Source organism: Balaenoptera ricei, chromosome 2 (assembly GCF_028023285.1).
Source record: "Balaenoptera ricei isolate mBalRic1 chromosome 2, mBalRic1.hap2, whole genome shotgun sequence".
Classification (NCBI taxonomy): Eukaryota; Metazoa; Chordata; class Mammalia; order Artiodactyla; family Balaenopteridae; genus Balaenoptera; species Balaenoptera ricei.
In genome coordinates, this window is record NC_082640.1 from 15993140 (window position 1) to 16020762 (window position 27623).

At 39.2% G+C, this 27623-nt stretch overlaps 1 protein-coding gene across 1 annotated transcript in view; it reads right to left on the bottom strand.

The window, feature by feature from the left end:
- MALRD1 (MAM and LDL receptor class A domain containing 1) overlaps positions 1-27623 on the bottom strand; it is a 600449-nt gene that overhangs the window by 362435 nt on the left and 210391 nt on the right. The window contains exon 22 of the mRNA XM_059909182.1: positions 2085-2241. Coding sequence (XP_059765165.1) covers positions 2085-2241 — 157 coding nt within the window. The remainder of the gene's footprint in view (positions 1-2084; positions 2242-27623) is intronic.

Consider the following 27623-nt stretch of genomic DNA (forward strand, 5'->3'; position numbering starts at 1 on the left):
TTTATTGGGGAAAAATAAAGCAGGTAGCCCAAGTGTAATCTCTTTGCAAATATACTAAACATAGACTTCTTGGAAAACAAATTAATGCTATTTGACAGGGGGAGAGACCTTATCTATGGCTGCTTTTGGAGAGATATCCCTGGTCTAAAACTGCTCATGTAAACAATTCTGAAATCTGGGGATTTATTTTTCAGACATGGCTTCTTGGAAAATGTCACGTAAGCTATGACACAGAGTATAAACGGAGATGCTTCAAAATTGAGTTGGCTTCTCTGTGTAAACGATGTGTCTATACATATACTTACAAACCTTATCTATTATATAAGGCATGTCTAATAGGGGAAGACAGGATCTAGGGGATCTGCATTAAAATTGCAGAACCTCTTTCTGTTTTGTCCATATAACTTGGTCGTCCAAAAGAAACCAGGACCCCATGGAAAATAGTTACCTCCAGGGATGGAACAGGATAACAAAAAGATGAGTCTGGAACATCTTCTTGGCCAGAAAGAAAGGAAATGATCAAAGAATGATTGGACTTGTCAAAGAGACATAGAAATCAGTTTAAAGGGTCTCCTATAACTGTATCTGGGACAACTTAAGAACCAATAAATAGTAATAATGTTGACAACAAATTGGATAAAATAGGAATCCATGAGTCCACACTGATATAAATCAATAAATGAAGAATTTTTTTAACAAGAGAAAACCAACCTACAAATGTAGACAGACTAATGGAGTTAGACACAAATAGGCAATCATCATAGTAAAATTAATGTGGCAAAAAATACTAAAGGAAGCAAAAATTAGTGGGTATAATTGAGTTGAGATCAGGATTTTACATACTCTCAAAATATCTCATCGCAAAATATTTATTGATAACAAAGGGAACAAAAGTACTGAGAACAATAGACATCATGTACTAACCAATGGGATGCAATAAAAAGAATACAATATTGGTGATATTACAAGGGGAAAAAATGCTTAACATTGAACAAATCCAATTTGAAGGACATTTCACAAAATGACTGGATATAACCTTTAAAAGTATCAAGATCATAAAGTTTAGGGGAAATGAAGGAATTACTTCAGTTTTAAAGACACTAGGGACTTCCCTGGTGGCATGGTGGTTAAGAATCCACCTGCCAATGCAGGGGACACGGGTTCCATCCCTGGTCCGAGAAGATCCCACATGCCACGGAGCAACTAAGCCCATGTGCCACAACTACTGAGCCTGAGCTCTAGAGCCTGCGAGCCACAACTACTGAGCCCACGTGCCCCAACGACTGAAGCCTGCGTGCCTAGAGCCTGTGCCCCACAACGAGAAGCCACCTCAATGAGAAGCCCGTGCACCGTAACGAAGAGTAGCCCCCCTGCTCGCCACAGCTAGAGAAAGCCCGCACGCAGCAACAAAGACCCAACGCAGCCAAAAATAAAATAAAAATAAATATATAAAAAATAAAAAATAAAAAAATAAAGACACTAGAAAGAAGTAACAGTGGAGTGTGATAAGTAATTCTGTATTGAACTCAATTTTTCCTATAAAAGATGTTATTGGGACAATGGGCAAAAAACAGAATCTCTGAGTGAAAGGTAGAATGCAGTTGTCTGTGAGATTCTTGCAACCTTTTGTGAGTATGAAATAATTTAATTTCTTTTTTTTTTTTTTTTTACAAAAAAACAATTTGAAAGAGAATATTGGAGAATGTAGCACCACTATATCAAAGACAGCAAGAAGGCACATCCGAATATCACCAAAATGTGTATATTCATTTGATTGTGTTATTCTCAGAATACTGATACTGAAACCTATATGACATATTTCAAGGGTAAAACAGTGTTGCATAGAAGCTGCAACCTCAGAATAAAGACCATAATCATAAATAGAATAGTTTAAAGAAATCCTATTAGCCATTCAGGTCAAATTCTACTAAAGCTTTTTTTCAATCATACTGTTTTCAAACCAGTGAAGTGTTGATAACTGCCCATTTTCATTTATTAGCAGACTACATATTTTAATAACACTAAATTATACAATATGAATTTTTGTAGAAGAAATTCAGAAAATGCAATTGCCTAAGCAGTACCTGGAGAGAACCAACTGTGGCACCATTCATATGAGTCCAGAACACCAGGGTACATTTTGGTCCCGTGCGTGAAATAACAGGAGTGAGGATGTCAGCCATGTCACCAAACTTTCCATTTGAGCTATCAGCATACAGGTACCAGCCATCTGTGGTATTTCTGGGGAAAAAATGATGCATTTATCAGGTAAAAAAAGAAAATCATAAAATACAGTTTGTCATTAACCATATTTTAGTGTTCTAAAATTTGTCCTAAAAGTATAACAACGTTTTTAGAACAATGGTGATGCATAAATAATTCTACTATTTTGATTTTGAATCCATGTGTCCATTGGTACAATGTACAAAAATTATGGTAAAGGTTGAAATCATTAGGCCTAATATGTAATAACTTGGTTGATTTTTTTTATAATAATACTGCTGATACTCTGATCAGTTTTGTAGAGTTTTTTTATGTGGGTAAAATGAGACATTGAAGCATTGAATACATTTAGAAGAGGCATAAAAAGAACAAAAATATAAATAATTAAAGTATGAAAAAGAGAAAGGAAACTGTCTTGGAGTTCTACTCACTGGTCTAAAAGGCTTTCAGGTTCAAATTTATTTTATCTATTAATTTAAGTCAGTTTTACTTAAACATATTTTAATAAGCAGGTAGATAACCTTTTAATGTTGTTTTAAGTAAAGAAGGGTATTTATTGGTTCACATAACTGAAAAGTACAGGGGATACACTAGCTTCAGGCACAGTTGGATCCAGGGGCACAAACACTGTTATCAGGACTCAAGTCTCTCCATCATTTGGCTTAAGTGGGTAGATAATTTTTAAAGTGTTTCTTTTTTTTCCCCTAGTTCCAAACCAGAGAGGGAAAAAAATGATGGAAACACTTAAATATCAATGTAATCTTGCCATAAGGGATAGAGTTTATGCCCCCACTTTAATTACCAATTCAAAAAAGAGACAATAAAACATTAAAGACATGTTATGTAACACACAGCTTTTCAAAATATTAAATAAGGAAGTGATTCCTCAAAATTTGGACATTCTGGCACTCTTTAATTATATTTCACCCCACTTTTTCACCACATGTGATACTAGTACTTGCTACTTATTAAAACCATTTTGAAAGTTTTATCATTTTTTTTTGAGGAACGACATGAATCATTAATAGAAAATAGATGGAGAGAAAGAGAGAGGTATTCACTCAGTCACCACGTATTTATTGAGTCAGTCTTTCCAGTGTTACTTGTCCAAGGCACTGGGAATGTGCTGTGGGCAAAAGACATGGCAGGGTTGGCCTCTGACCTCAGAACTTACTAGATGGGCAACATTAGGCAGGTTATTCAACCTCTCTGAACCTATCGGTTTCTTCATTTATAAAACAGGATAGCTCCATGTTATTACTAGGAATTAGAAATAAAATAAGTGGACTTTCTATCACAGTACTGGCCCATCTTATATATTTAATAAATGGTAGTTGTGATTTGTGGTTATGTTTATGTCATTAGTTGCTGCTAATAAAGAATTTAGTGCCCTGTGAACTACACAGGGTATGAATTAAGACTGCTTTTAAGAGCTAGGATTATTATATTAATTTGTCTGAATTGTGTATCAATGAATAAAAAGTTCCAGCTTTGTTCCTTGTGTGTGTTTAATATCCCAGGACCCCACAGATGCTGAGAACAAAGATGAATACATGAATTATTCATTGGTTCACAGATTCACTGTGATCCAGCACAATTTTAGTAGATATATTTTCCCCAAAATTGACACACTGATTCTAACCTTAATATGGAAATCCAAAGGACTAAGAATAGCCAATTTTATCACAAAGGAGAACAAAGTTGGAGAATTTACTCTATCAGATACTGATTCATTATAATGGTAGAATAATCAAGACAGGGTGGTATTGAAGTAAAGATGGAAAAATGGGCCAGGGAAATGGATAAAAGAGTCCTGAAAATTCTACATATATTTATACATCTGATTTATGAAAAGCTTAGCTCTTCAGAGCAGTGAAGGAAAGGACAATCTTTTCAATGTGGATTGAATAAATTAGGTAGCCTTGTGGGGAAAAAACAAACCTTGACCCCTATTTCACAGCATTCAAAAATAATAAATTACAGGTAGAATGTACCTGAAATGTGAAAGGTAAAACAACAAAGCTTGCCTAAGATACGTAACAATATCTTCATGATATGAGACTGAGAATTAATTTTTAATAATATATAAGGATTACTATCCATAAGGGGAAATACAAAAAATAGGACTGTATTCAAATTAAGGATTTCTGTTTATCAAATATATCAATATGATGATCAAGGCCAACCAGTGAATGGGAGAAAACATTTGCATCCCATTTAACGAATGTTACACTTACTATCTACTATATGTCATGCACTATGCCAGATGTTCAACAATGCCTGTGTGTGTGTGTAGTGTGTGTATGTTTTTATACATACATATTATATAACTACATACATACAAGGAAGAACAGAATGAAATGTCCCCAAATGCTAATATGTTTTTATCTTTGTTTGGGGGCCACGGCTATTTTGTTTCCTACACAGTGCCTGGTTCACAGTAGACTCTCCAAAAGTACTTGATAAACAAAATACACAAGGTAGTTTAAAATCAGTGCAGCACATGTGGAAATAAATAGACCAAGGGAGTGACAGAACTGTAGAGTCAGATGAAATTACACAGAAAAAGTTGATAATAATATATTCCAGGCTGGGGGAGAAAAAAACATAAAAAGACAGAACAATGTTAGAGACCATGGAAGAATTAAGTGACTAAAAGTCACAATTCTAGTAATGATAAAAGCATGTACTCAATGGTTCTTCAACTGGAGGTCCCTGCACTAATTTCCCAGAAACTACACGATGAAAAATGTTAATGTTTAATTTCCCCAATACAGTATAACTTGAGAAAATTCAGTCACAATAATAAATTTAAAATAAATTATTGAAACAATTCTTTATAATTATATATCTTTGAAATATATATATTTCAACTGCAAGGAAAATGAAAAAAGGGAGACATGCCAGGAGATCAATTTGAAAAATGCAAATAACAAAACTGCATTTGTGTTTTTACACTGCCCCACAAACACCGTATTAGTGTAAAAGTATATCATTCGGTCGCCAGTCTTTTATGCATTAATTGGGGGCACATGATGTATGTATGGTTCCTAATGGAAAAATGAAGAATTATACGAACACTTGCCTATGTCTGAGATGAGATTATCTGAGCATGTACCTGCAAAGGAAATCCACTGCCCTCCTGGGATGAACACAGCAGTAATGATCACACCTAACAGTGCTGTCACTCATAAAATATCAGCATCTCTCTACCAGCCTTCAAATTTTCATTTCTCATACAGGGCTGGAAGTAGGATGTTTTACAGAAATATGCCTTTCTTAACAAAACACATCATAAACCACACAGGAGTAAAGGTTTAAAGAAAGCAGTGCTTTACACTCAGGTGTTGCAAAAATAAAGATCCCAGGTGATGATGTATAAGTCATTAAAAAGTCATTTATTAAAAGAGATCTGATTTACAGTCCAAGCTATTTTAAAAAAAAGTTGCCTAAGCCTCATAGGATAATCAGTTTCTAAAGTCTTAATATTACACATATTAAGCAATTTAAAAATTGACATTTTTCCCCCTTATTTGAGAATCTCCTGGGTATTCACCCTGATTAAATTAATAAGAAAAAATACCCTTGCATGGACAAATAAAAATATTCTTGAGTTAGGTCAACTAACCTTTAATACTTGTACAGTATAAGGGACATATTCTTCAGGCTTATCCTTTGGGTTGAGATATAGCCTGTGATTGATTATGATAATGTAGGCTGTTATAACATACCTGAAGGGATATGAGCTACTGAAAGTTGTCATGAACTTGATTACTTTCATGAGTAACAGAAAATACAAACTGTTCAACAGTACAATCCTCCTAGGGGTTTCCATAGTATTACCCTCTTGTCTGTGGTGCACCAACCTTGCTATGTGCAACTGCTCCCCGCCCCTCCCACCAACTCCACGGTCTGACCCACCAACTGCTGGAGCTTCTTAAATAAGACGCAACACTCAGAGTTCTTATGTGGGATTTTTAGAATATAAAGTAAGGAAAAAGGAACATTCCTTCTTGAATGTCAAGGCATGCTTCCCCTCCAACCTCCCACCCCACCAACCAAGGTTTGTAACCGGCTCTGTCGGACTCCAAAATTCCACACACGCCCTCTAGACTCTGCTGGAGTATTGCAGAAGAGACCAAACAAACAAACAAAAAAGTTTCTATTTGACCTTATTGGTCCTTTATAATACACATCTGATCCTACCATCCTGCTAGAAATCTTCAACACACCTTTACTGACTCAAAGTGAGATCCTTGAACTAAACTGTATGTTCCTGGATTGCAAGTACATAAGAAGCCTCAGTAAAATACACATCAGTTCATTACACACACTGTCAGATCAGCTGACACTTTTTTACATAGTGAGACTTTCTTGATAATTGAAGCAGTGAATAAATTTGCATTCTGGTGCAAGCTCTTTTATATCGTTATGTATTTGTAACTAACAGTCCACAGGAGGTGGGAGATAGATGCGCCCCTGGGCCAGACAGCTGGTGCTTGTCAAGTGGAGTAAAATTGAAGCTTTGTTCTCACCCAGGAACTCCAAGGACAAAGCTAGTGGCAGAAGCTGAACTCCGCTGAAGTAAAGAGATAAGGTGCCCACTCCTGAGGTCAAGGAAGACTTCCCTCTGCACATGTGCAGGAAGGCTTCTTGGGGGTCAAAAAAGGGAGGGGGACGCCACCCCATAATATGTGTGCACGTGCACCCACAGGCCTCTGTGGTGGGATCAATCTTAGCAAAAAGTTGAGCACGCATGTTGGGGAGGGTCCTGGAAACATTCAGGTGTGAAAAAAAGAAACGAGAAAATTGGCCAAAGGTAAACAAAGACCTGGAAGGACTGTCCTGTGTAAGTGATTTAAATCACGTCTTTACGGCACTCCTCATTCAGGATGCCCCCAGTCCCCTACAGGTGTGTATCCCTGCTTTGCTTCTGACTTACTGCTCTCCTTCTTAGAGAGGACACCATACCCTTTCTCTCTAGATGTGTATTTCTGCCTTGCTGCTGTCTTAAATAAACAAACTGTTTGTCTGTGTGCTCTCCCACATGTTATGCTGTGTCTCCAATAATAAACTTTGTACCTGTTTTTACAGTTTTTGCCTCCTCAAAACATTCTTGCTTTCAAATGGGGGAAAGAGCTAGGGCCACTTTGCTTCTAGCCCCTAGCCCCTGGTGGTCTAGTGGCTAGGATTCCTGGTTTTCATCCAGGCTACCCAGGTTCAATTCCTGGGCAGGAAACTAAGATCTCCCTTCAGGACCACTCACTGCTGTCTCTCCGAGATCACCCAGAGTGGTCTTTCATACTGAATTGGTATATAACCAGGGTCAGAGAATATTTTTCTGTAAAGGCCATACGGTAAATATTTTAGGCTTTGTGGGCCATACGGTCTTTGTTACAACTATCAGCTCTATCTTTGTGGCATAAAAGCATCTATGGACTGCTTAAATGAATGATTATAGCCATGTTCCCAATACAACTATATTAACAAAAACAGGCATCAGACCAGAATTGGCCCACAGGCCATAATTTGTTCACCACCATTCTATGGATAAAATTCTCAGCTCATCAGGATCTGAGAAGTAACTTTCTATACTAATATCCAGCTTCATCTTTCATATATTACTTTACTCAGACACCAAGAGTTATACCCATCGTATGTGTTCATGCAGTTACTTGGATACATCATGTACTTTATTTTCTCTGTCTCCCTTACACTGGTCTTTCTCCTGGGCACACATATAACCTCTACTCTTGGTCTTTCCCCTATACTACTTTGATTTACCTTCCACAACATATCTCAAGTACACTCTCATTTCCAAGCCTTCTTAAATTCCTACACTCAAAATTCCCTGATTGAAAATCACCCCCTCACTTAAAAATTCCATATCATTTTATACATAACTTTTTAGATGCATTTTTCATATTAGATTTTAATTCATTGAATATGAAGTTATATGCCCCACTAGATCATAAATATACCAAGGCACATATTTTAACTTATTTATTAAAGTATCTAGAACACCTTATAAAATGGCTTAAACTCAATGTTTCCTGAATATGTTGCTAAATAAGGAGATATTTCTTTTCTATAACAAAATTCTCCTTTACACATACAATTTGCATCTCAATTTTGAAAAAGGATTTACAATTTTAGCAGCTTTTGAATTTCTCTTTCCTAGTCTTATGAAACCAAAAATGAAGAAAAAGCATTTGTTGAAATTTTATATAACCACCTGTTTTACCAATTCAAATTCAATAACAAAGGTATTACAGTCAACTACTTTAATTAGGAGTACTATTGGTTCTTGTTTCAATGTTGTACGACATTCACTGGAGAACAGCTCTTTGTGAGCCAAGAAGAAACACATTTAAAAAATAACCAACTGATAAATTTAAAACTCTAAGAAATTACACAATGTAGTTATATTTATTTATGATCTAATTCCAAAACAGGAATTTAGAAGGCTCACTAAAGTATGTATATTCTTTGTTAAATAGATTTCAGGTCAAAGAAACACTAGCCTCTACAATGTATAAAATATTGGAATTTTTAGAATCAGTCTTTAAGTTAGTAAGCCTTTAAATTAGGGAGTATTAAATAATAGTTTATTATTTGATACTCACAACAAACCTAAGAAGATAGGATTATACATTACTATTTCATACATGAGATATCTAAAATTAAACAATTTGCCAATGGTAATTCCCTTGGTAAATATTGAAGTCAGAACTGGAGTTAGATTCATCTCCCCATATTTTATACTCTAAACTAGTTGTCCTCTAAGGATGGTGTCTGAACCAGCAGCATCAGCATCACCTGGAAACTTATTTAAAGTGCCAATTCTTGGGCCCTATCTCAGACCTACTGAATCAGGAACTCTGGGGTAGGGCTCAGCAATCTGTTTAAAAATTGTTTCAGCTTATTCTGCTGCATGCTAAATTTTGAGACCCACTGCTCAAAACCACTGACACTAATAGTTAAGAGTATTTCCAATTCCAAGCTGTTAAATCAAGACGCTAATCCAAAAGGAATACATAGAAAAACAGCTATTCAAGCTTTATTATCCTTCCCAGAATAAACACTGTGGGGAAAATAACTATAAGATTAAAGAATTTTTTGACATTTGTTATTACAATACCTCATTTTCCATTACATAATGTGTAGAAAACAGCTCCTATGTTCTAATAGTAGAAGGAGAAGAAGAAGAAGAGGAAGAGGAGGAAGAAGAAGAAGAAGAGGAGGAGGAGGAAGGAAGGAGAAATGAGGAAGAAGGAAGAGAGGAGAAGGAGAAGGAGAAGAAGAAGAAGTAGAAGCAGAAGCAGAAAAAGAAGAAGCAGAAGAAGCAGCAGAAGAAGGAGAAGGAGAAGAAGAAGGAGAAGAAGAAGGAGAAGAAGAAGGAGAAGAAGAAGGAGAAGAAGAAGGAGAAGAAGAAGGAGAAGAAGAAGGAGAAGAAGAAGAAGGAGAAGAAGAAGGAGAAGGAGAAGAAGAAGGAGAAGGAGGAGAAGAAGAAGAAGGGGGAGAAGAAGGGGAAGAAGGAGAAGAAGGAGGAGGAGGGTATTCTGTAGTGGAAAGAACTTGGGGTTTTAGGAGGAGGAGAAGGAGAAGAAGGAGGAGAAGGAGGAGAAGAAGGAGAAGGAGAAGAAGAAAATGGTTGGGAGAATTATGGGTTGAAATTCTTAGTCGAGCGTATTTGAGAAACACAGGGCACAACTCAAGGGTTCCATTTAAACACACACATGCACACACACACACACAGTTTGATGTAAATAGTCCTTCAGGAGTTCTGTAGACAAGAACTGTAGCCATTATATTCTTTTATTTTTTTTTAACTCATGCATCCCTAATGTATTTGAACAACAAGAACAAAAAGTCTGGCACATGCTAAGTACTCAATAAGTATTTGTCAGCTGAGTAAATAAAAAATAGTAATGACTTGTTTTTGAGAATCACTAAATACCTTTTAATAAAATTTTTTGACCTAGCTTTCAAAGCAAGTTAGAATAATTTAAATTTTTGAGAATTTTTAAATAATTTTAAAATTAAAAAAATTCATCATAGTTATAAGAAATGACTCATATTTATGCAAGAATTTACTCACATGTAATTGTGAATGAAAACTCTATTTGCTCCAGACAAAACAGACTTCAAAGTAAAGAAAGTTATCAGGGATAAAGAAGGTATTACGTAATGACAAAAGTTCAATAGTTCAAGAAGACACAACAACCCTCAACATATCTGAGCCTAACAACAGAGTGTCAAAGTGAGGCAAAAACTAATAAAACTGCAAACAGAAATAAATGAATCCACTATCATTGCTAGAGACTTCAACACCCCTTTATCAAAGATGAACACACACAGCAGGCAAAAGAACAGTAAGATACCCATTTGCAAAATAATGAAGTTGGACCTTTATCTTATATCATACACAAATATTAACTCAGACTAAATCACAACCCTAAACATAAGAGCTATAAAACTCTCAGAACAAAGCCTAGGGGAAAAGCCTCATGACATTGAATTTGGAGGCTATTTCTTGGATATGACACCAAAAGCAAAGGCAACAAAAGAAAAAATAGATAAATTGAACTACATCAAAATTAAAGATTTTGTGCATCAATGAATACTATCAACAGAGTGAAAAGTCAACACATAGAATCTGAGAAAATATTTGCAAATCATAACCTGATAAGAGATTAGTATCCAGAATATATAAAGAACTCCTAAAACTCAACAACAAAAAAACAAAAAACCCAATTCAAAGTGAGCAAAAGAATTTAACAGATATGCAAATTACCAATAAGCACATAGAAAGATGGCCAATGTCACTAGCATTAGGGAGATGCAAATCAAAACCACAATGTGATATGACTTCACACCATTATCTTGGCTATTGTAAAACAAAACAAAACAAAAAAATAAATGTTGTCAAGAACGTGTAGGAAGAAATGCTTGTTATATATGTAAAATTTTATGTTACATATATTTTATCATAATAAAAAAATTTTTAAAGATTTATTTTAATAGGAAGCAAATTAAAGATCTTATCACCTTTCAGGAGAGAAAAAGCATTAGCTCTATTCAAATCCAATATTTAATATCTTCCAATACTTTGCTTTATTCCTCTTACCATAATTATATAAAGAAAACATAAAGACTTTTTATCTTAAGTATCATATATATAAATATACCCTCAAATCTCTAATTTACCCAGTGGATATTACAAGTATTATCATTTTCTATAGGTTCCATGTCATGAAAAAGATTGAGAAGCCCAGCTATATTCCAGCTTCCTTTCCTATCTATTGGCTAGTTAATTTAGTTGTAGGAATATAGGAATTGAAAGTCAAAGGAGAAATGAGAGTAAGCAGAAGTATAGCACTCTGTCTCAAAAAAGTAATATCTGTAATGGGGAGATAACAACTGCTTGGAAAATCTTCCTTTGAAAAGCAGTTTGGCTTATTCCATAATCTAAAATCAGTATAAGCCTGCTAATGCCAAGGGGATAAAATCTATGTACAAGCAGTCTACATTAACAGGTAATAGGCTTGTCAGATGTAAATGACAATCACAAGTATGCAAATGAGTCAGGTTTTCCAGTCAGATTCTGACTCCTTCAACATTACCAGGGTCTGAAAAAAAGTGAGCTGTCCTATGCTCAAAATTTAAATGATTCCTGTATTTGAATACTTTTCAAGATGATTAAAGCTATGGTGCCTTGAGATTAAACATTTCTCTCTTTGCACCATTTTTTTCTAAAACGCCACACTGTACTACAGATTAAATTAGTAATAAAGCATGAGTAAGAAGCCGCTATGATGTCTAAAACTACCTGCTCTCCTGTGTTACACACAGAAAGCTGACCCTCAGATTTGTGCATTTGTAGAGAGAGCAGATGATTTGGTTCTGGTTCTTAACCTCCTCACAATCACATTTATCAAAGGGGATTCATGTTGTGCCATTTCTTCTCTGTGAGCTGCCACCAGAGTTCAACATCAGTATTTTAACACCTGTATACTTTGCTAAGGATGATCATGAATTATCATTCTTTGACCTTTACATTATTCTACAGCATTGCTCATCAGCAATTGCTGTTATCAGTTATTTATAGTATCACTGGTCTGTGATGGAAAGGACAATCTAAATTCTGAATATATAAAAGATGGAGATCATGTTAGAAGCATTTGAAAATGTAAACAAACACTATCACAGTGTTTTGTGGCTGATTCTGTTTTTCTAATAACGTGAATACAGAATGTCACAACTGGAATGTATACTAAGGCAATGCTAGTAATGAAACAGAAATGGTACAAGCTATGACAGTTAAGTGCTGTTAAGAGGGAAATCTTTTTTGAATGGAACATGAATAGTGAATGGGTCTAGTCCAGGATAATTCTGGAGCAGATTTTTCCACTTTATAAAAAGCCTCTCATGTCCTTTCATTTTACACTGGTCTTTGAAATACACCAATTCTATTGATTAGAACTACTGGGTGTTCATATTTATGTTTCAGAAATTTTGTTGATAAAAACTGAATTACTGAATTTAATATTTTAATTAAAAAATAATTTAATAGTAAATAAAATAAAAATCATTTAATTTTAAAAATCTACATTTTCTAATTAACTCACTAAAAGCTTTCCCAGAATACTATTTTGAGTTCATGACATCCTAACCAACAGTATAACTGTGTTTGGTTAGAAAACTTTGTATTTAACTTAAAAGAGACTGAAAAGTAATCCCTGGCAGGAAATTTAGATCCCACTTTAAAAAGAATATGAGAAATTTTTATTTTAAACTTAGTGATTTCCCCAAAGAAATTCTAGGTCAAGATATTTCTCTGTGTCTTTCTTCTCTTTTACAAGAAACTGCATATATCTCATGTAAAATATATCCAAAGTTAATAAAAGTAATATATCCGTGCATATAAGTTAAGAACATAACAGATCAGGAAATAATCCATAAAAGCACTATAATTCTATCTATAGCAGCTTAGAAAAGAGAACTAATTTTATCCTCAAAATTTTATTATTGCCACCAATCTCCTCTGGCTTTGCTTTCAGCTTCGCTTTATCTTTTAAGGACTCCTACATTGGTCCAAATATTAAATGTTTCAACTGTGTTGTCTTATCTTTTCATCTCCTCTTTTCTCACAGTCACTTGGTATGAGACCAGCACTATGGTAGGTGTTATAAAACAGTCAAATTGTCAGCACCCTTTTCCTTGAGATACTTACAGTATCATGAAGGAGTTAGACAAGTAAATTAACATTGGTGGTATTCTGGGACACATGCTGAACTACAGCTAATACCCAAAGAAGAACTATTTGGATTTGACTGGAGACAGGAATCAGTGAAAGTTTCCCAGAAGAACTGACTTTCAACTAAGTTTGAAAGGATGGTTAGGAGACTGTCGAATGAAAGTACCATGGCATGACACAGAGTCACATTTAGAGAATAAATAGATTTGCTGGATGAACAGGAGAGTAGGCTGTTGATGATGGGACCAAAATAAGGAGCCTGAGTCAGACAAGAAAACATCTTAATGATGGATGTATTAACTAACCTTACTCTGGTAATCATTTTGCAATATGTACATATATAGAATCATTACATTGTACAGCCTAAGCTTACACAACATAAGCTTATATGTCAGTTTTATCTCAATAAAGTTGGAAACAACAAAAAAATTATAATACCAAGCTAAGGAGATGAAGAACGTCGACTTGGATATTTGCTAAAGAACTCAAAAACAAAATCAGGTATCTTTTTCTGTTCCCACAGAAAGGTCATAATTGGACTTCTGCCAACCCAGGCTTCCAAGTTAAAAACTAACAGTGCTCTTTAGCAGCTCTTTGTATTTTGCCTTGCATTTCCAATTAATCCAACTGTATTGCATTTATGTGATACATGTATTACATCAAATTATATAGCCTTTCCTCTTTTTTGTCCTTCCTAATTTCACTCCTTACTCATCACTTAAGAGTATTTCAACAATGGAATAGCTACCAAGCACAAAGTGACATGCTACTCCAGTCAGTCATTGTTACCAATAACTTTAGAAAAGCAAATCCAAGCACATCTTTCCCTTCATTAACTGTCTGTTTTATCACTCTACTATTGCAGAATAGCCCCAACTCTGAAGGCTGCTATAGAATGAATCACCCAGGTTCCATTAGCTTCTAACTTCCAATTAGAATTGGCTGGTGTAAGACACCGGCAGAAGACTGTAGGGTGGAAGGAAAGAGCATTAAGGGTATTTATTCCCACAACCCCATCCCCTTCCCTCTCTGCCTCACCATGGTTGTGGCAGGGAGACACAAAGTGAAGAGGAGGTGGGCAGTCTACCCGAAAAAGAATTCAGGGTAATGATAGTAAAGATGATCCAAGATGTCGAAAAATGAATGGCGGCTCAGACCGAGAGGATACAAGGAATGTTTAATAAAGAGATAAAAGCTTTAAATAACAAACAGAGATGAACAATACAATAACTGAAATGAAAAATACACTAGAAGGAATCAATAGCAGAATAAATGAATCAGAAGAAAGAATAAGTGAGCTGGAAGACAGATTGGTGGAAATCACTGCTGCAGAACAGAATAAAGAAAGAAGAATGTAAAGAAATGAGGACAGTCTAAGAAACCTCTGGAACAACATTAAACTCACTGACACTCACATTATAGAGGTCCCAGAAGGATAAGAGAGAGAAAAAGGGCCCGAGAAAATATTTGAAGAGATAATAAACTGAAAACTTCCCTAACATGGGAAAGGAAACACTCACTCAAATCCAGGAAGCGCCAAGAGTCCCAGGCAGGATAAACCCAAGGAGGAACACATCGAGACACATATTAATCAAATTGACAAAAATTAATGACAAAGAGAAAACTAACATTTATTACTGCTCCATGATGGGTATAACTGCTACTTTATCTTTGCTTGGTGAATTTCTGTGCAGCTCTTTAAAGCCAGCTCAAAAATTACTTCTCGTAACACTTCTTTTTTCTTTGTGTACTATCAACTCTCCTTCCTCTGCACCCAAATAACACTGTACCTTCTTTATGATCCTTGTATTCTGTTTTAAATGATATTTAATTTTTAAAATTTCTCTTATCTCCTAGATTTTAAAATCCTTGCATCTCCTTCTATTACTTGCATAAAGTATTTCTCATAACTGGTATGCAAAAATATCTCTTAAATTGCATTATAATGTGTCTTCAGAAGTAACACCTCTTAGGGAATATAAATGATGTCATGAATATAGTTTACACACTTATGAGGCTGTGTATGATGGCATTACAGTCATAAAAATTTGACTAGATATATAGAGACAAATCTGAAAAAAAACAATGATGATACAGTTTTTAAAATCTAGAATCTGACCCAAACATTATCCCAGAATGTATTATTTGTACTATTAGGCCACAAATAAAATATCTAAATATTTTGTTGTCTAAAGAAAACATCATTATATATACTTGTTCTTTTAATCTTGTGATTATAGAATTTTAAGAACTCTTTCTAATTATTTTATGCTGAATAGTAATAATGAGGAAAATGGAATTATTTATAAAAATGAAAATAGTTGTCAATAATTATTCCAATTAAAACAAAGTTCACAGAACTAGTACATTTTAGTGAGATCATTCATATTACTTATACTTCCTTAACTTAATTTTTATTGTTAACTCTCACCTTGTTCTCAAAATGTACTGCTATTTACAAAAATACGTGATACGGTATAACATCATAGACTAAAAGATACATATACACAAATATATATATTTTGTTCTTACCTCATATATACATATGAGGTAAGAACAAAAGAAAATAAGGATTCAGACACTAAATGGAGCCACAGGTAAAACTAGATCACAAAATGCATTCTGTAAGTTTTATAGAATCACTAATACTAGATTAAAATTTTCATTCTTTCTGTGAGTCAATATAAACAGGGAAGTATAAATAGCAAAATAATTCAGAGCCTCAAGAAAATACGAAGCCAAAGTGATTGTATTAGCCTTTGGCATCAATGATTTCTTACAGTCACAGGGAACATACACACACTCTTGATGGTCTACCTTTCTCAACATGACAGAAAGTTGATAAAGGTAAAAAAATAAGCAAAGTTAGAAACCCATTTTGGAGCCATTCATGTATGAGTATCAGGGCCAAAAAAAAATAATCCCCAGAGGTTATGTTTTGGGTTATTGGTATCTTTTAACAGTGTCTCCAGGTAAGTCCAATGTGCTGCCAATCTTGAGAACCAGAGCTTGACTAAACAAATGGGTCTTCAAAGCATGGCTGCCAGGCCAGCAGCACCAGCAGCACCTGGGAACTTAAAAATGTAAATATTAGGGTCACCCCAGACCTACTTAATCAGAAATTCTGGAGTGAGCCCAAGATTCCTGTGTTTTAATAAGCTCTCCAGGTGATTCTGATGCGTGCTTGAGAACCTCTGGACTAAAACAATCCCCAGCAAAGCAGAATAAGATTGCCTTATACCAACAAAATTTGTGTTTTGGACATTAAGAATAAAAGAAGGCAAGAATGGATTTGGGCACTGGACATTTCTTATTATTGTTTTCTCTCCAGGTTACCATCACTAACACTTCACCTATCTTCCCTTCCTTTTTCTTCAGAATTATTTATAGAGTACCAGTTTTCTGTTTCTCCATCTCCTGTGGCATAAAACTGCAATCAAATCAGGTCAGAAACACCTAGAGGGGTGGGATAGGGAGGGTGGGAGGGAGACGCAAGAGGGAGGGGATATGGGAATATATGTATACGTATATTCACTTTGTTATACAGCAAAAACTAACACAACATAGCAATTATATTCCAATAAAGATGTTTAAAAAAAAAAATCAAGTCAGAAATCTTAAAAATGTTTGGTTTTTAAGCAGGAGATATTCCCAAGATGTGGGATAGTGTTTAAGAGTACAGATTTGAGCATCTGTGATTTGGATTCAAAGTTTCCAGCTCCCAAGCTTACTAAATAGTGTGCACAAAGGCAAGCTGTTTAACATCTTTAAACCTTGGTTTGCTGACATGTAAAACAGGGATAATTATACAAGCCTGCAAAGTTCACTGGGAGGACTTAATGTGGATTATGTACGAAAGGCAGCCACCTAATGCCTATCACATAATAAACACTCAATTAGTATTGCTTAGTATTGCTTTCATTTCTAAGATGCTTCACTATATGAAAGCTACCACTGCTCATTTGTCAGACCTCCCTGTTAGTTTTGTGTAGTCAAAGAGGACATGCTGGGGAACACAGGCCTATGTAAATATCAGAATTTATAAATTTATAAACTTGGCACTTAACTGTTTAGGTATTATTCTTTGAAATAGGAAAATCAAAGGTAGGTTTTAAGTATAAATTAGATATAATTTTTAATTCTATTTAAAGTTTATTAATCATAAATAAATCACCTGAAGTTTCTGGAGAAAAATGATTTAAAGAAGATATAATTGAACTCATATAACATCCTTCCATTAGCCAATACATTATCGACAAATTGGTGAGCATATTGGCATTAGTACCTATTATGTATAAAACTATGCATTTTTTTAAATAAATACATTTAAAGTATTTTTTTGTAGATACTTTTAAAATAAGCACCGTGGAGTCAATCTATGAAGAGATATATTCATTCATTTGGGCATGAAAAGATAATAGTTATTCTATATGTCATACCTCAATCTTTCATCCTTTGGTTATTTGGCCATTAATACAGAACAAAAATAAAACAAACGTTTTTTTGTAAACTATTTTTAATAAACTATTTTTAGTCGATCTGCTCCACCTGAATAACTCAGGCAAAACTACTCTTCTTGGATAGTAATGTTACGAAGAACTTGAAGAAAATTAGTTCTAAATAGCAAATTTACTGAGCTTTACTCAAACCATGAGATTAAGGAACTATGTTTTGAATTTCATTATGTCTGCAATTTCTAAAAGATAGACTTTGTAACATCAATGTAAATAATTCTTCAGAGAAAGTCTGTGCCAGATAGGATTACTAAATAAAAACTACCTTTGCTCACAGTTTATGGTTGAATTTAAGTATCATATAAACTCTCAGGAACAATTTATGTTCTTAATGTCGGAGATATTTGAGTGGCTACCTTAAAGTCATATCACCTTGCAAATAAATATCTTTTTCAATATGCACACACAGGCATCACATTTAAGCAAAAACCTTCACACCATAAATAAAATGCACTGTCTTTCCTTACTTGTATCTCTGTGTCTATTGAATGAACACACAACAAATATAGGAGACAATAGAGACAATAAAAATAAATAAATTTTTTTATTCTAAAGCCTTATGTAGACTTCGGCAACTCTTGTTCAATTTATTTTAATATCTCAAAACCTAAAGTTTAAATTCAATTCAGTAAGTTTCTTTTAAATGGACAGAAATTTTAAAAAACCACTTTTATGGTAATCCTTTGTGATTGAAAACATTAAACTAAGTTAATAATGTTTAAAATGAAGTTCGAAATGTCAAATTGAAAGTAGAACTAAATCAAGCAGGTTCAGGTGAAGAAATGTTTCCATTAGAATAAAATTACCTAATGAGTTTAAATACAGATTACAGTAAGAGATGAATTTAGCTAAATAGGAAGCCACTTTATAAACTCAAAAGAAGCATCTTCAAAGCACTTTACTTAGTGCTTGTATTCAGGAAAAGCGAAAATACTAAGTGACTGGATTCTAATGAGACTTACAACCTAGTGGAAAAAGGAAAATAAACCCAGATGGATATATGCAGAAAACTCAATTGATGGAATTAATGTTAAATATTTGGAAAGTAACGATAGCCATGAAGAATATTACTGAAATAAATTACAACTCGAAACAGAAAAACGTTTTTCATTCCATCTCAACCACTTCTATCCTCCACTTGCAAATACAGTTTTCTTAACAAATATTCTGAAGTTTAAATGATACTACTTCCTTCCTGGCATCTTGATCACAGCAAAATATGCTCTCCACTATCACCATCAACTTCTGGTCAAGGTTCTCATTCGACTTAATTTTGATATCAATACTCAGTGCCCTTAAACCTTAATATAATGACGTTGCTTTGGGGATTTATAATGTTATTTTCTAGACATATTCTGCACATAATACTTTTTCACACTATTTTCCACTGCTATCAAAGATATGATGCCGACATCAGAAGCATGTTACTGTTACTTTCTCTAGAGTAATAACTTGTTTGCATTTTTTTCCTTTATTTTTGTGAATTTTTCTATTCCCTTTTAGAGAACCATTCTCTTTCCCTTATACCTGATAGTAATTCATACTGTACTGGGAGTGGAATGTGTTACAACATAGCAGAAAATTCTTCTCTATTACCCTAAAGAGGCAATCACTCATCATCAGTGTTAAGCAAAATGGCATTACCTCTGCCCTCCTGAGCTTGCGGTCCAGGAAAGACATACAAGGTCTTTACTTTATAAAAATAGTGTTTCTCTCTAGTTCATGTCAATAAAACCCCTTCACACAGTTGGGAGACATAACTACGTACATCCTAAGAATTTTAAGATGTCAAAAATATTATAAACGGTAACAAAAGACCAATAAAAAATAGGGGAAAATCTCTACAACATTCGTAACAGATAAAAAATCACCTCACTGCTTTAAAAGATCTTATAAATCAGCAAGAAAAAACAAGCACTACAAACTGAAAACCAAGCAAAGAGCACAAACAGGAAACACACAAACAGAAATACACATGGACAAGGTACAAAGAAAAAAAACAGGTTACCCTCTTTTTGAATTAAAGAAATGAAAACATACAATTAGATGCTACTTTAACCTATTAAATTGGAAAATACAAAAAAAAAAAAAAATTAAACATTCAAGTGTTTGGAAAGCATACAGAAAAACAGACACCATCAAGCACTGCTTTCAAAAATGGTATTTTGCAAAGTAACACAAAATTAAAAATCAAATTTTTTAAATTTAAATAACAACAAATATAAAAATTCTACTCTGTACTCTCAGGATATAATTTACAACGTGTGTAAAGCTGCAGAGTGTTCAGTGCAGATTGATTAAATCTCTGTACACCACAGGGCCCACATCACAAAGGTGATGAGAAACCACCTCATACCAAAGGGCCTTCAGCAAAAAGGGGATGAGACACCACCTCACACCACAGGACACACATCACAAAGGGGATGAGAAACCACCACACACCACAAGACCCACATCACAAAGGGGATGAGAAGCCACCTAACACCACAGGGCCAACATCACAAAGGGGATGAGAAACGACCTCACACCACAGGGCCCACATCACAAAGGGGATGAGAAACCACCTCACACCACAGGGCCCCCATCACAAAGGGGATGAGAAACCACCTCACACCAAAGGGCCCCAGTCACAAAGGGGATGTCAAACCACCTAACACCAGTGGGCCCCCATCACAAAGGGGATGAGACACCACCTCACACCACAGGGCCCACATCACAAGGGGATGAGAAACCACCTAACAGCACAGAGCCCCCATCACAAAGAGGATGAGAAACCACCTCACACCACAGGGCAAACATCACAAAGGAGATGAGAAACCATCTAACACCACAGGGCCCCCATCACAAAGGGGATGAGAAACCACCTCACACCACAGGGCCGACATCACAAAGGGGATGAGAAACCACCTCACACCACTGGGCGCCATCACAAAGGGGATGAGAAACCACCTAGCACGACAGGGCCCACATCACAAAGAAAATGAGAATCCACCTTACACCATAGGGTCCCCATCACAAAGGGGATGAAAACCACCTCGCACCACAGGGCCCACATCACAAAGGGGATAAGAAACCACCTCACACCAATGGGCCCACATCACAAAGGGGATGAGAAACCACCTCACACCACAGGGCTCACATCATAAAGGGGATGAGAAGCCACCTAACACCACAGGGCCCAAATGACAAAGGTGATGAGAAACCTCCTAACACCACAAGGCACATATCACAAAGGGGATGAGAAACCACCTCACACCACTGAGCGCCATAACAAAGGGGATGAGAAACCACCTAGCACGACAGGGCCCACATCACAAAGAGAATGAGAATCCACCTTACACCAAAGGGACCACATCACAAAGGGGATGAGAGACCACCTAACACCAGGGGGCCCCATCACAAAGGGGATGAGAAACCACCTCACACCACAGGGCCAACATCACAAAATAGATGAGAAACCACCTTACACCACAGGGCCAACATCACAAAGGGGATGAGAAACTACCTCACACCACAGGGCGCACATCACAAAGGGGATGAGAAACCACCTAACACCAGGGGGCCCCATCACAAAGGGGATGAGAAACCACCTCACACCACAGGGCCCACATCACAAAGGGGATGAGAAACCACCTCGCAGCACAGGGCACACATCACAAAAGGGATGAGAAACCACCTCACACCACTGGGCGCCATAACAAAGGGGATGAGAAACCACCTAGCACGACAGGGCCCACATCACAAAGAGAATGAGACTCCACCTTACACCATAGGGTCCCCATCACAAAGGGGATGAAAACCACCTCACACCACAGGACCCACATCACAAAGGGGATAAGAAACCACCTGACACCACAGGGCCTACATCACAAACGGGATGACAAACCGCCTCACACCACAGGACCCAGATCAGAAAGGGGATGAGAAACCACCTCACACAAAAAGGACCACATCACAAAGGGGATGAGAACCGACCTCACACCAAAGGGACCACATCACAAAGGGGATGAGAAACCACCTCACACCAAAGGGCCCCAATCAAAAAGGGGATGAGAAACCACCTCACACCACAGGGCCCACATCACAAAGGGGATGAGAAACCACCTCGCACCACAGGGCCCACATCACAAAGGGGATGAGAAACCTCCTCACACCACAGGGCCCACATCACAAAGGGGATGAAAACCACCTCGCAGAACAGGGCACACATCACAAAGGGGATGAGAAACCACGTCACACCACTGGGTGCCATCACAAAGAGGATGAGAAACCCCCTAGCACGACAGGGCACACATCACAAAGAGAATGAGAATCCACCTTACACCATAGGTTCCCCATCACAAAGGGGATGAAAACCACCTCGCACCACAGGGCCCACATCACAAAGGGGATAAGAAACCACCTCACACCAATGGGCTCACATCACAAAGGGGATGAGAAACCACCTTACACCACAAGGCAAACATCACAAAGGGGATGAGAAACCACCTCACACTAAAGGGCCCCCATCACAAAGGGGATGAGAAACCACCTCACATCAAAGGACACACATCACAAAGGGGATGAGAAACCACCTAACACCACAGGGCCCACATGACAAAGGGGATGAGAAAACTCCTAACACCACAAGGCACACATCACAAAGGGGATGAGAAACCCCCTCACACCACAGGGCCCACATCACAAACGGGATGAGAAACCACCTCAAACCAAAGGGCTCACATCACAAATGGGATGAGAAACCACCTCACAAAAAAGGGCCCCCATCACAAAGGGATTGAGGAACGACCTAACACCAAAGGGCCCCCATCACAAAGGGAATGAGAAACCACCAAACACCAAAGGGCCAACATCACAAAGGGGATGAGAAGCCACCTCACACCACAGGGCCCACATCACAAAGGGGATTAGAAACCACCTCACACCACAGGGCCAACATCACAAAAAGGATGAGAAGCCACCTCACACCACAGGGCCCACATCACAAAGGGGATGAGAAACCACCTAACACCAAAGTGCCCACATCACAAAGGGGATGAAAACCACCTCGCAGCACAGGGCACACATCACAAAGGGGATGAGAAACCACCTCACACCACTGGGCGCCATAACAAAGGGGATGAGAAACCACCTAGCACGACAGGGCCCACATCAGAAAGGGGATGAGAAACCATCTTACACCACAGGGCCCCCATCACAAAGGGGATGAGAAACCACCTAACACCAAAGGGCCAACATCACAAAGGGGATGAGAAACCACCTCACACCACAGGGCCCACATCACAAAGGGGATGAGAAACCACCTCACACCACAGGGCCCACATCACAAGGGGATGAGAAACCACCTAACACCACAGAGCCCCCATCACAAAGGGGATGAGAAACCACCTCACACCACAGGGCCAACATCACAAAGGGGATGAGAAACCATCTAACACCACAGGGCCCCCATCACAAAGGGGATGAGAAACCACCTCACACCACAGGGCCCACATCACAAAAAGGATGAGAAACCACCTCACACCACAGGGACCAAATCACAAAGGGGATGAGAAACCACCTCACACCACAGGGCCCCCGTCACAAAGGGGTTGACAAACCAACTCACACCAAAGGGCCCCAATAATAAAGGGGATGTCAAACCACCTAGCACCAGAGGGCCCCCATCACAAAGGGGATGAGAAACCTCCTAACACCACAAGGCACACATCACAAAGGGGATGAGAAACCACCTCACACCACAGGCCCCAAATCACAAAGGGGATAAGAAACCACCTCACAACAAAGGGCCCCCATCACAAAGGGATCGAGAAACCACCTAACACTAAAGGGCCCCCATCACAAAGGGGATGAGAAACCACCAAACACCAAATGGCCAACATCACAAAGGGGATGAGAAACCACCTCACACCACAGGGCCCACATCACAAAGGGGATGAGAAACCACCTCACACCACAGGGCCCACATCACAAGGGGATGAGAAACCACCTAACACCACAGAGCCCCCATCACAAAGGGGATGAGAAACCACCTCACACCACAGGGCCAACATCACAAAGGGGATGAGAAACCATCTAACACCACAGGGCCCCCATCACAAAGGGGATGAGAAACCACCTCACACCACAGGGCCCACATCACAAAAAGGATGAGAAACCACCTCACACCACAGGGACCAAATCACAAAGGGGATGAGAAACCACCTCACACCACAGGGCCCCCGTCACAAAGGGGTTGACAAACCAACTCACACCAAAGGGCCCCAATAATAAAGGGGATGTCAAACCACCTAGCACCAGAGGGCCCCCATCACAAAGGGGATGAGAAACCTCCTAACACCACAAGGCACACATCACAAAGGGGATGAGAAACCACCTCACACCACAGGCCCCAAATCACAAAGGGGATAAGAAACCACCTCACACCACAGGTCTCTCATCACAAAGAGGATGAGAAACCACCTCACACCACAGGGCCCACATCAAAAACGGGATGAGCAACCACCTCACACCAAAGGGCTCACATCACAAATGGGATGAGAAACCACCTCACAACAAAGGGCCCCCATCACAAAGGGATCGAGGGACCACCTAACACCAAAGGGCCAACATCACAAAGGGGATGAGAAACCACCTCACACCACAGGGCCCACATCACAAAGGGGATGAGAAGCCACCTCACACCACAGGGCCCACATCACAAGGGGATGAGAAACCACCTAACACCACAGAGCCCCCATCACAAAGGGGATGAGAAACAACCTCACACCACAGGGCCAACATCACAAAGGGGATGAGAAACAACCTCACACCACAGGGCCAACATCACAAAGGGGATGAGAAACCACCTCACACTAAAGGGCCACCATCACAAAGGGGATGCGAAACCACCAAACACCAAAGGGCCAACATCACAAAGGGGATGAGAAACCACCTCACACCACAGGGACCACATCACAAAGGGGATGAGAAACCACCTCACACCACAGGGCCCACATCACAAAGGGGATGAGAACCCACCACACAACACAGGGCTCACATCACAAAGTAGATGAGAAACCACCTCACACCACAGGGCCCACATCACAAAGGGGATGAGAAGCCACCTCACAACACAGGGCTCACATCACAAAGGGGATGAGAAACCACCTAACACCAAAGGGCCAACATCACAAAGAGGATGAGAAACCACCTCACACCACAGGGCCCCCATCACAAAGGGGATGAGAAACTACCTAACACCACAGGGCCCACATCAAATAGGTGATGAGAAAACACCTTACACCACAGGGCCCACATCACAAAGGGTATGAGAAACCACCTCACACCACAGGGCCCACATCACAAAGGGGATGAGAAACCACCTAACACCACAGGGCCCCCACCACAAATGGGATGAGAAACCACCTAACACCACAGGGCCCACATCACAAAGGGGATGAGAAACCACCTCACACCACAGGGCCCACATCACAAAATAGATGAGAAACCACCTTACACCACAGGTCTCTCATCACAAAGAGGATGAGAAACCACCTCACACCACAGGGCCCACATCGGAAACGGGATGAGAAACCACCTCACACCAAAGGGCTCACATCACAAATGGGATGAGAAACCACCTCACAACAAAGGGCCCCCATCACAAAGGGATTGAGGAACCACCTCACACCAAAGGGCCCCCATCACAAAGGGGATGAGAAACCACCAAACACCAAAGGGCCAACATCACAAAGGGGATGAGAAACCACCTCACACCAAAGGGACCACATCACAAAGGGGATGAGAAACCACCTCACACCACAGGGCCAACATCACAAAATAGATGAGAAACCACCTTACACCACAGGGCCAACATCACAAAGGGGATGAGAAACCACCTCACACCACAGGGCCCACATCATAAAGGGGATGAGAAACCGCCTTACACCACAGGGCCCCCATCATAAAGGGGATGAGAAACCACCTCACACCAAAGGGCTCACATCACAAATGGGATGAGAAACCACCTCACAACAAAGGGCCCCCATCACAAAGGGATTGAGGAACCACCTCACACCAAAGGGCCCCCATCACAAAGGGGATGAGAAACCACCAAACACCAAAGGGCCAACATCACAAAGGGGATGAGAAACCACCTCACACCAAAGGGACCACATCACAAAGGGGATGAGAAACCACCTCACACCACAGGGCCAACATCACAAAATAGATGAGAAACCACCTTACACCACAGGGCCAACATCACAAAGGGGATGAGAAACCACCTCACACCACAGGGCCCACATCACAAAGTGGATGAGAAACCACCTAACACCACAGGGCCCACATCACAAAGGGGATAAACCACCTCGCAGCACAGGGCACACATCACAAAGGGGATGAGAAACCACCTCACACCACTGGGCGCCATCACAAAGGGGATGAGAAACCACCTAGCACGACAGGGCCCACATCACAAAGAGAATGAGACTCCACCTTACACCATAGGGTCCCCATCACAAAGGGGATGAAAACCACCTCGCCCCACAGGGCCCCCATCACAAAGGGGATAAGAAACCACCTCACACCAATGGGCCCACATCACAAAGGGGATGAGAAACCACCTCACACCACAAGTCTCACATCATAAAGGGGATGAGAAACCGCCTTACACCACAGGGCCCCCATCATAAAGGGGATGAGAAACCACCTCACACCAAAGGACACACATCACAAAGGGGATGAGAAACCACCTAATACCACATGGCCCCCATCACAAAGGGGATGAGAATCCACCTCACAACACAGGGCCCACATCACAAAGGGCATGAGAAACCACCTAACACCACAGGGCCAACATCACAAAGGGGATGAGAAACCACCTCACACCACAGGGCCCACATCACAAAGGGGATGAGAAACCACCTCACACCACAGGGCCCACATCACAAAGGGGATGAGAAACCACCTAACACCAAAGGGACCACATCACAAAGGGGATGAGAAACCACCTCACACCAATGGGCCCCCATCACAAAGGGGATGAGAAACCACCTCACACCACAGGGCCCCCATCACAAAGGGGATGAGAAACCGCCTAACACCACAGGGTCCACATCACAAAGGGGATGAGAAACCACCTCACACCACAGGGCCCACATCACAAAGGGGATGAAAACCACCTCGCAGCACAGGGCACACATCACAAAGGGGATGAGAAACCACCTCACACCACTGGGCGCCATCACAAAGGGTATGAGAAACCGCCTCACACCACAGGGCCCACATCACAAACGGGATGAGAAACCACCTCACACCACAGGGCCCACATCACAAAGTGGATGAGAAACCACCTAACACCACAGGGCCCACATCACAAAGGGGATAAACCACCTCGCAGCACAGGGCACACATCACAAAGGGGATGAGAAACCACCTCACACCACTGGGCGCCATCACAAAGGGGATGAGAAACCACCTAGCACGACAGGGCCCACATCACAAAGAGAATGAGACTCCACCTTACACCATAGGGTCCCCATCACAAAGGGGATGAAAACCACCTCGCCCCACAGGGCCCCCATCACAAAGGGGATAAGAAACCACCTCACACCAATGGGCCCACATCACAAAGGGGATGAGAA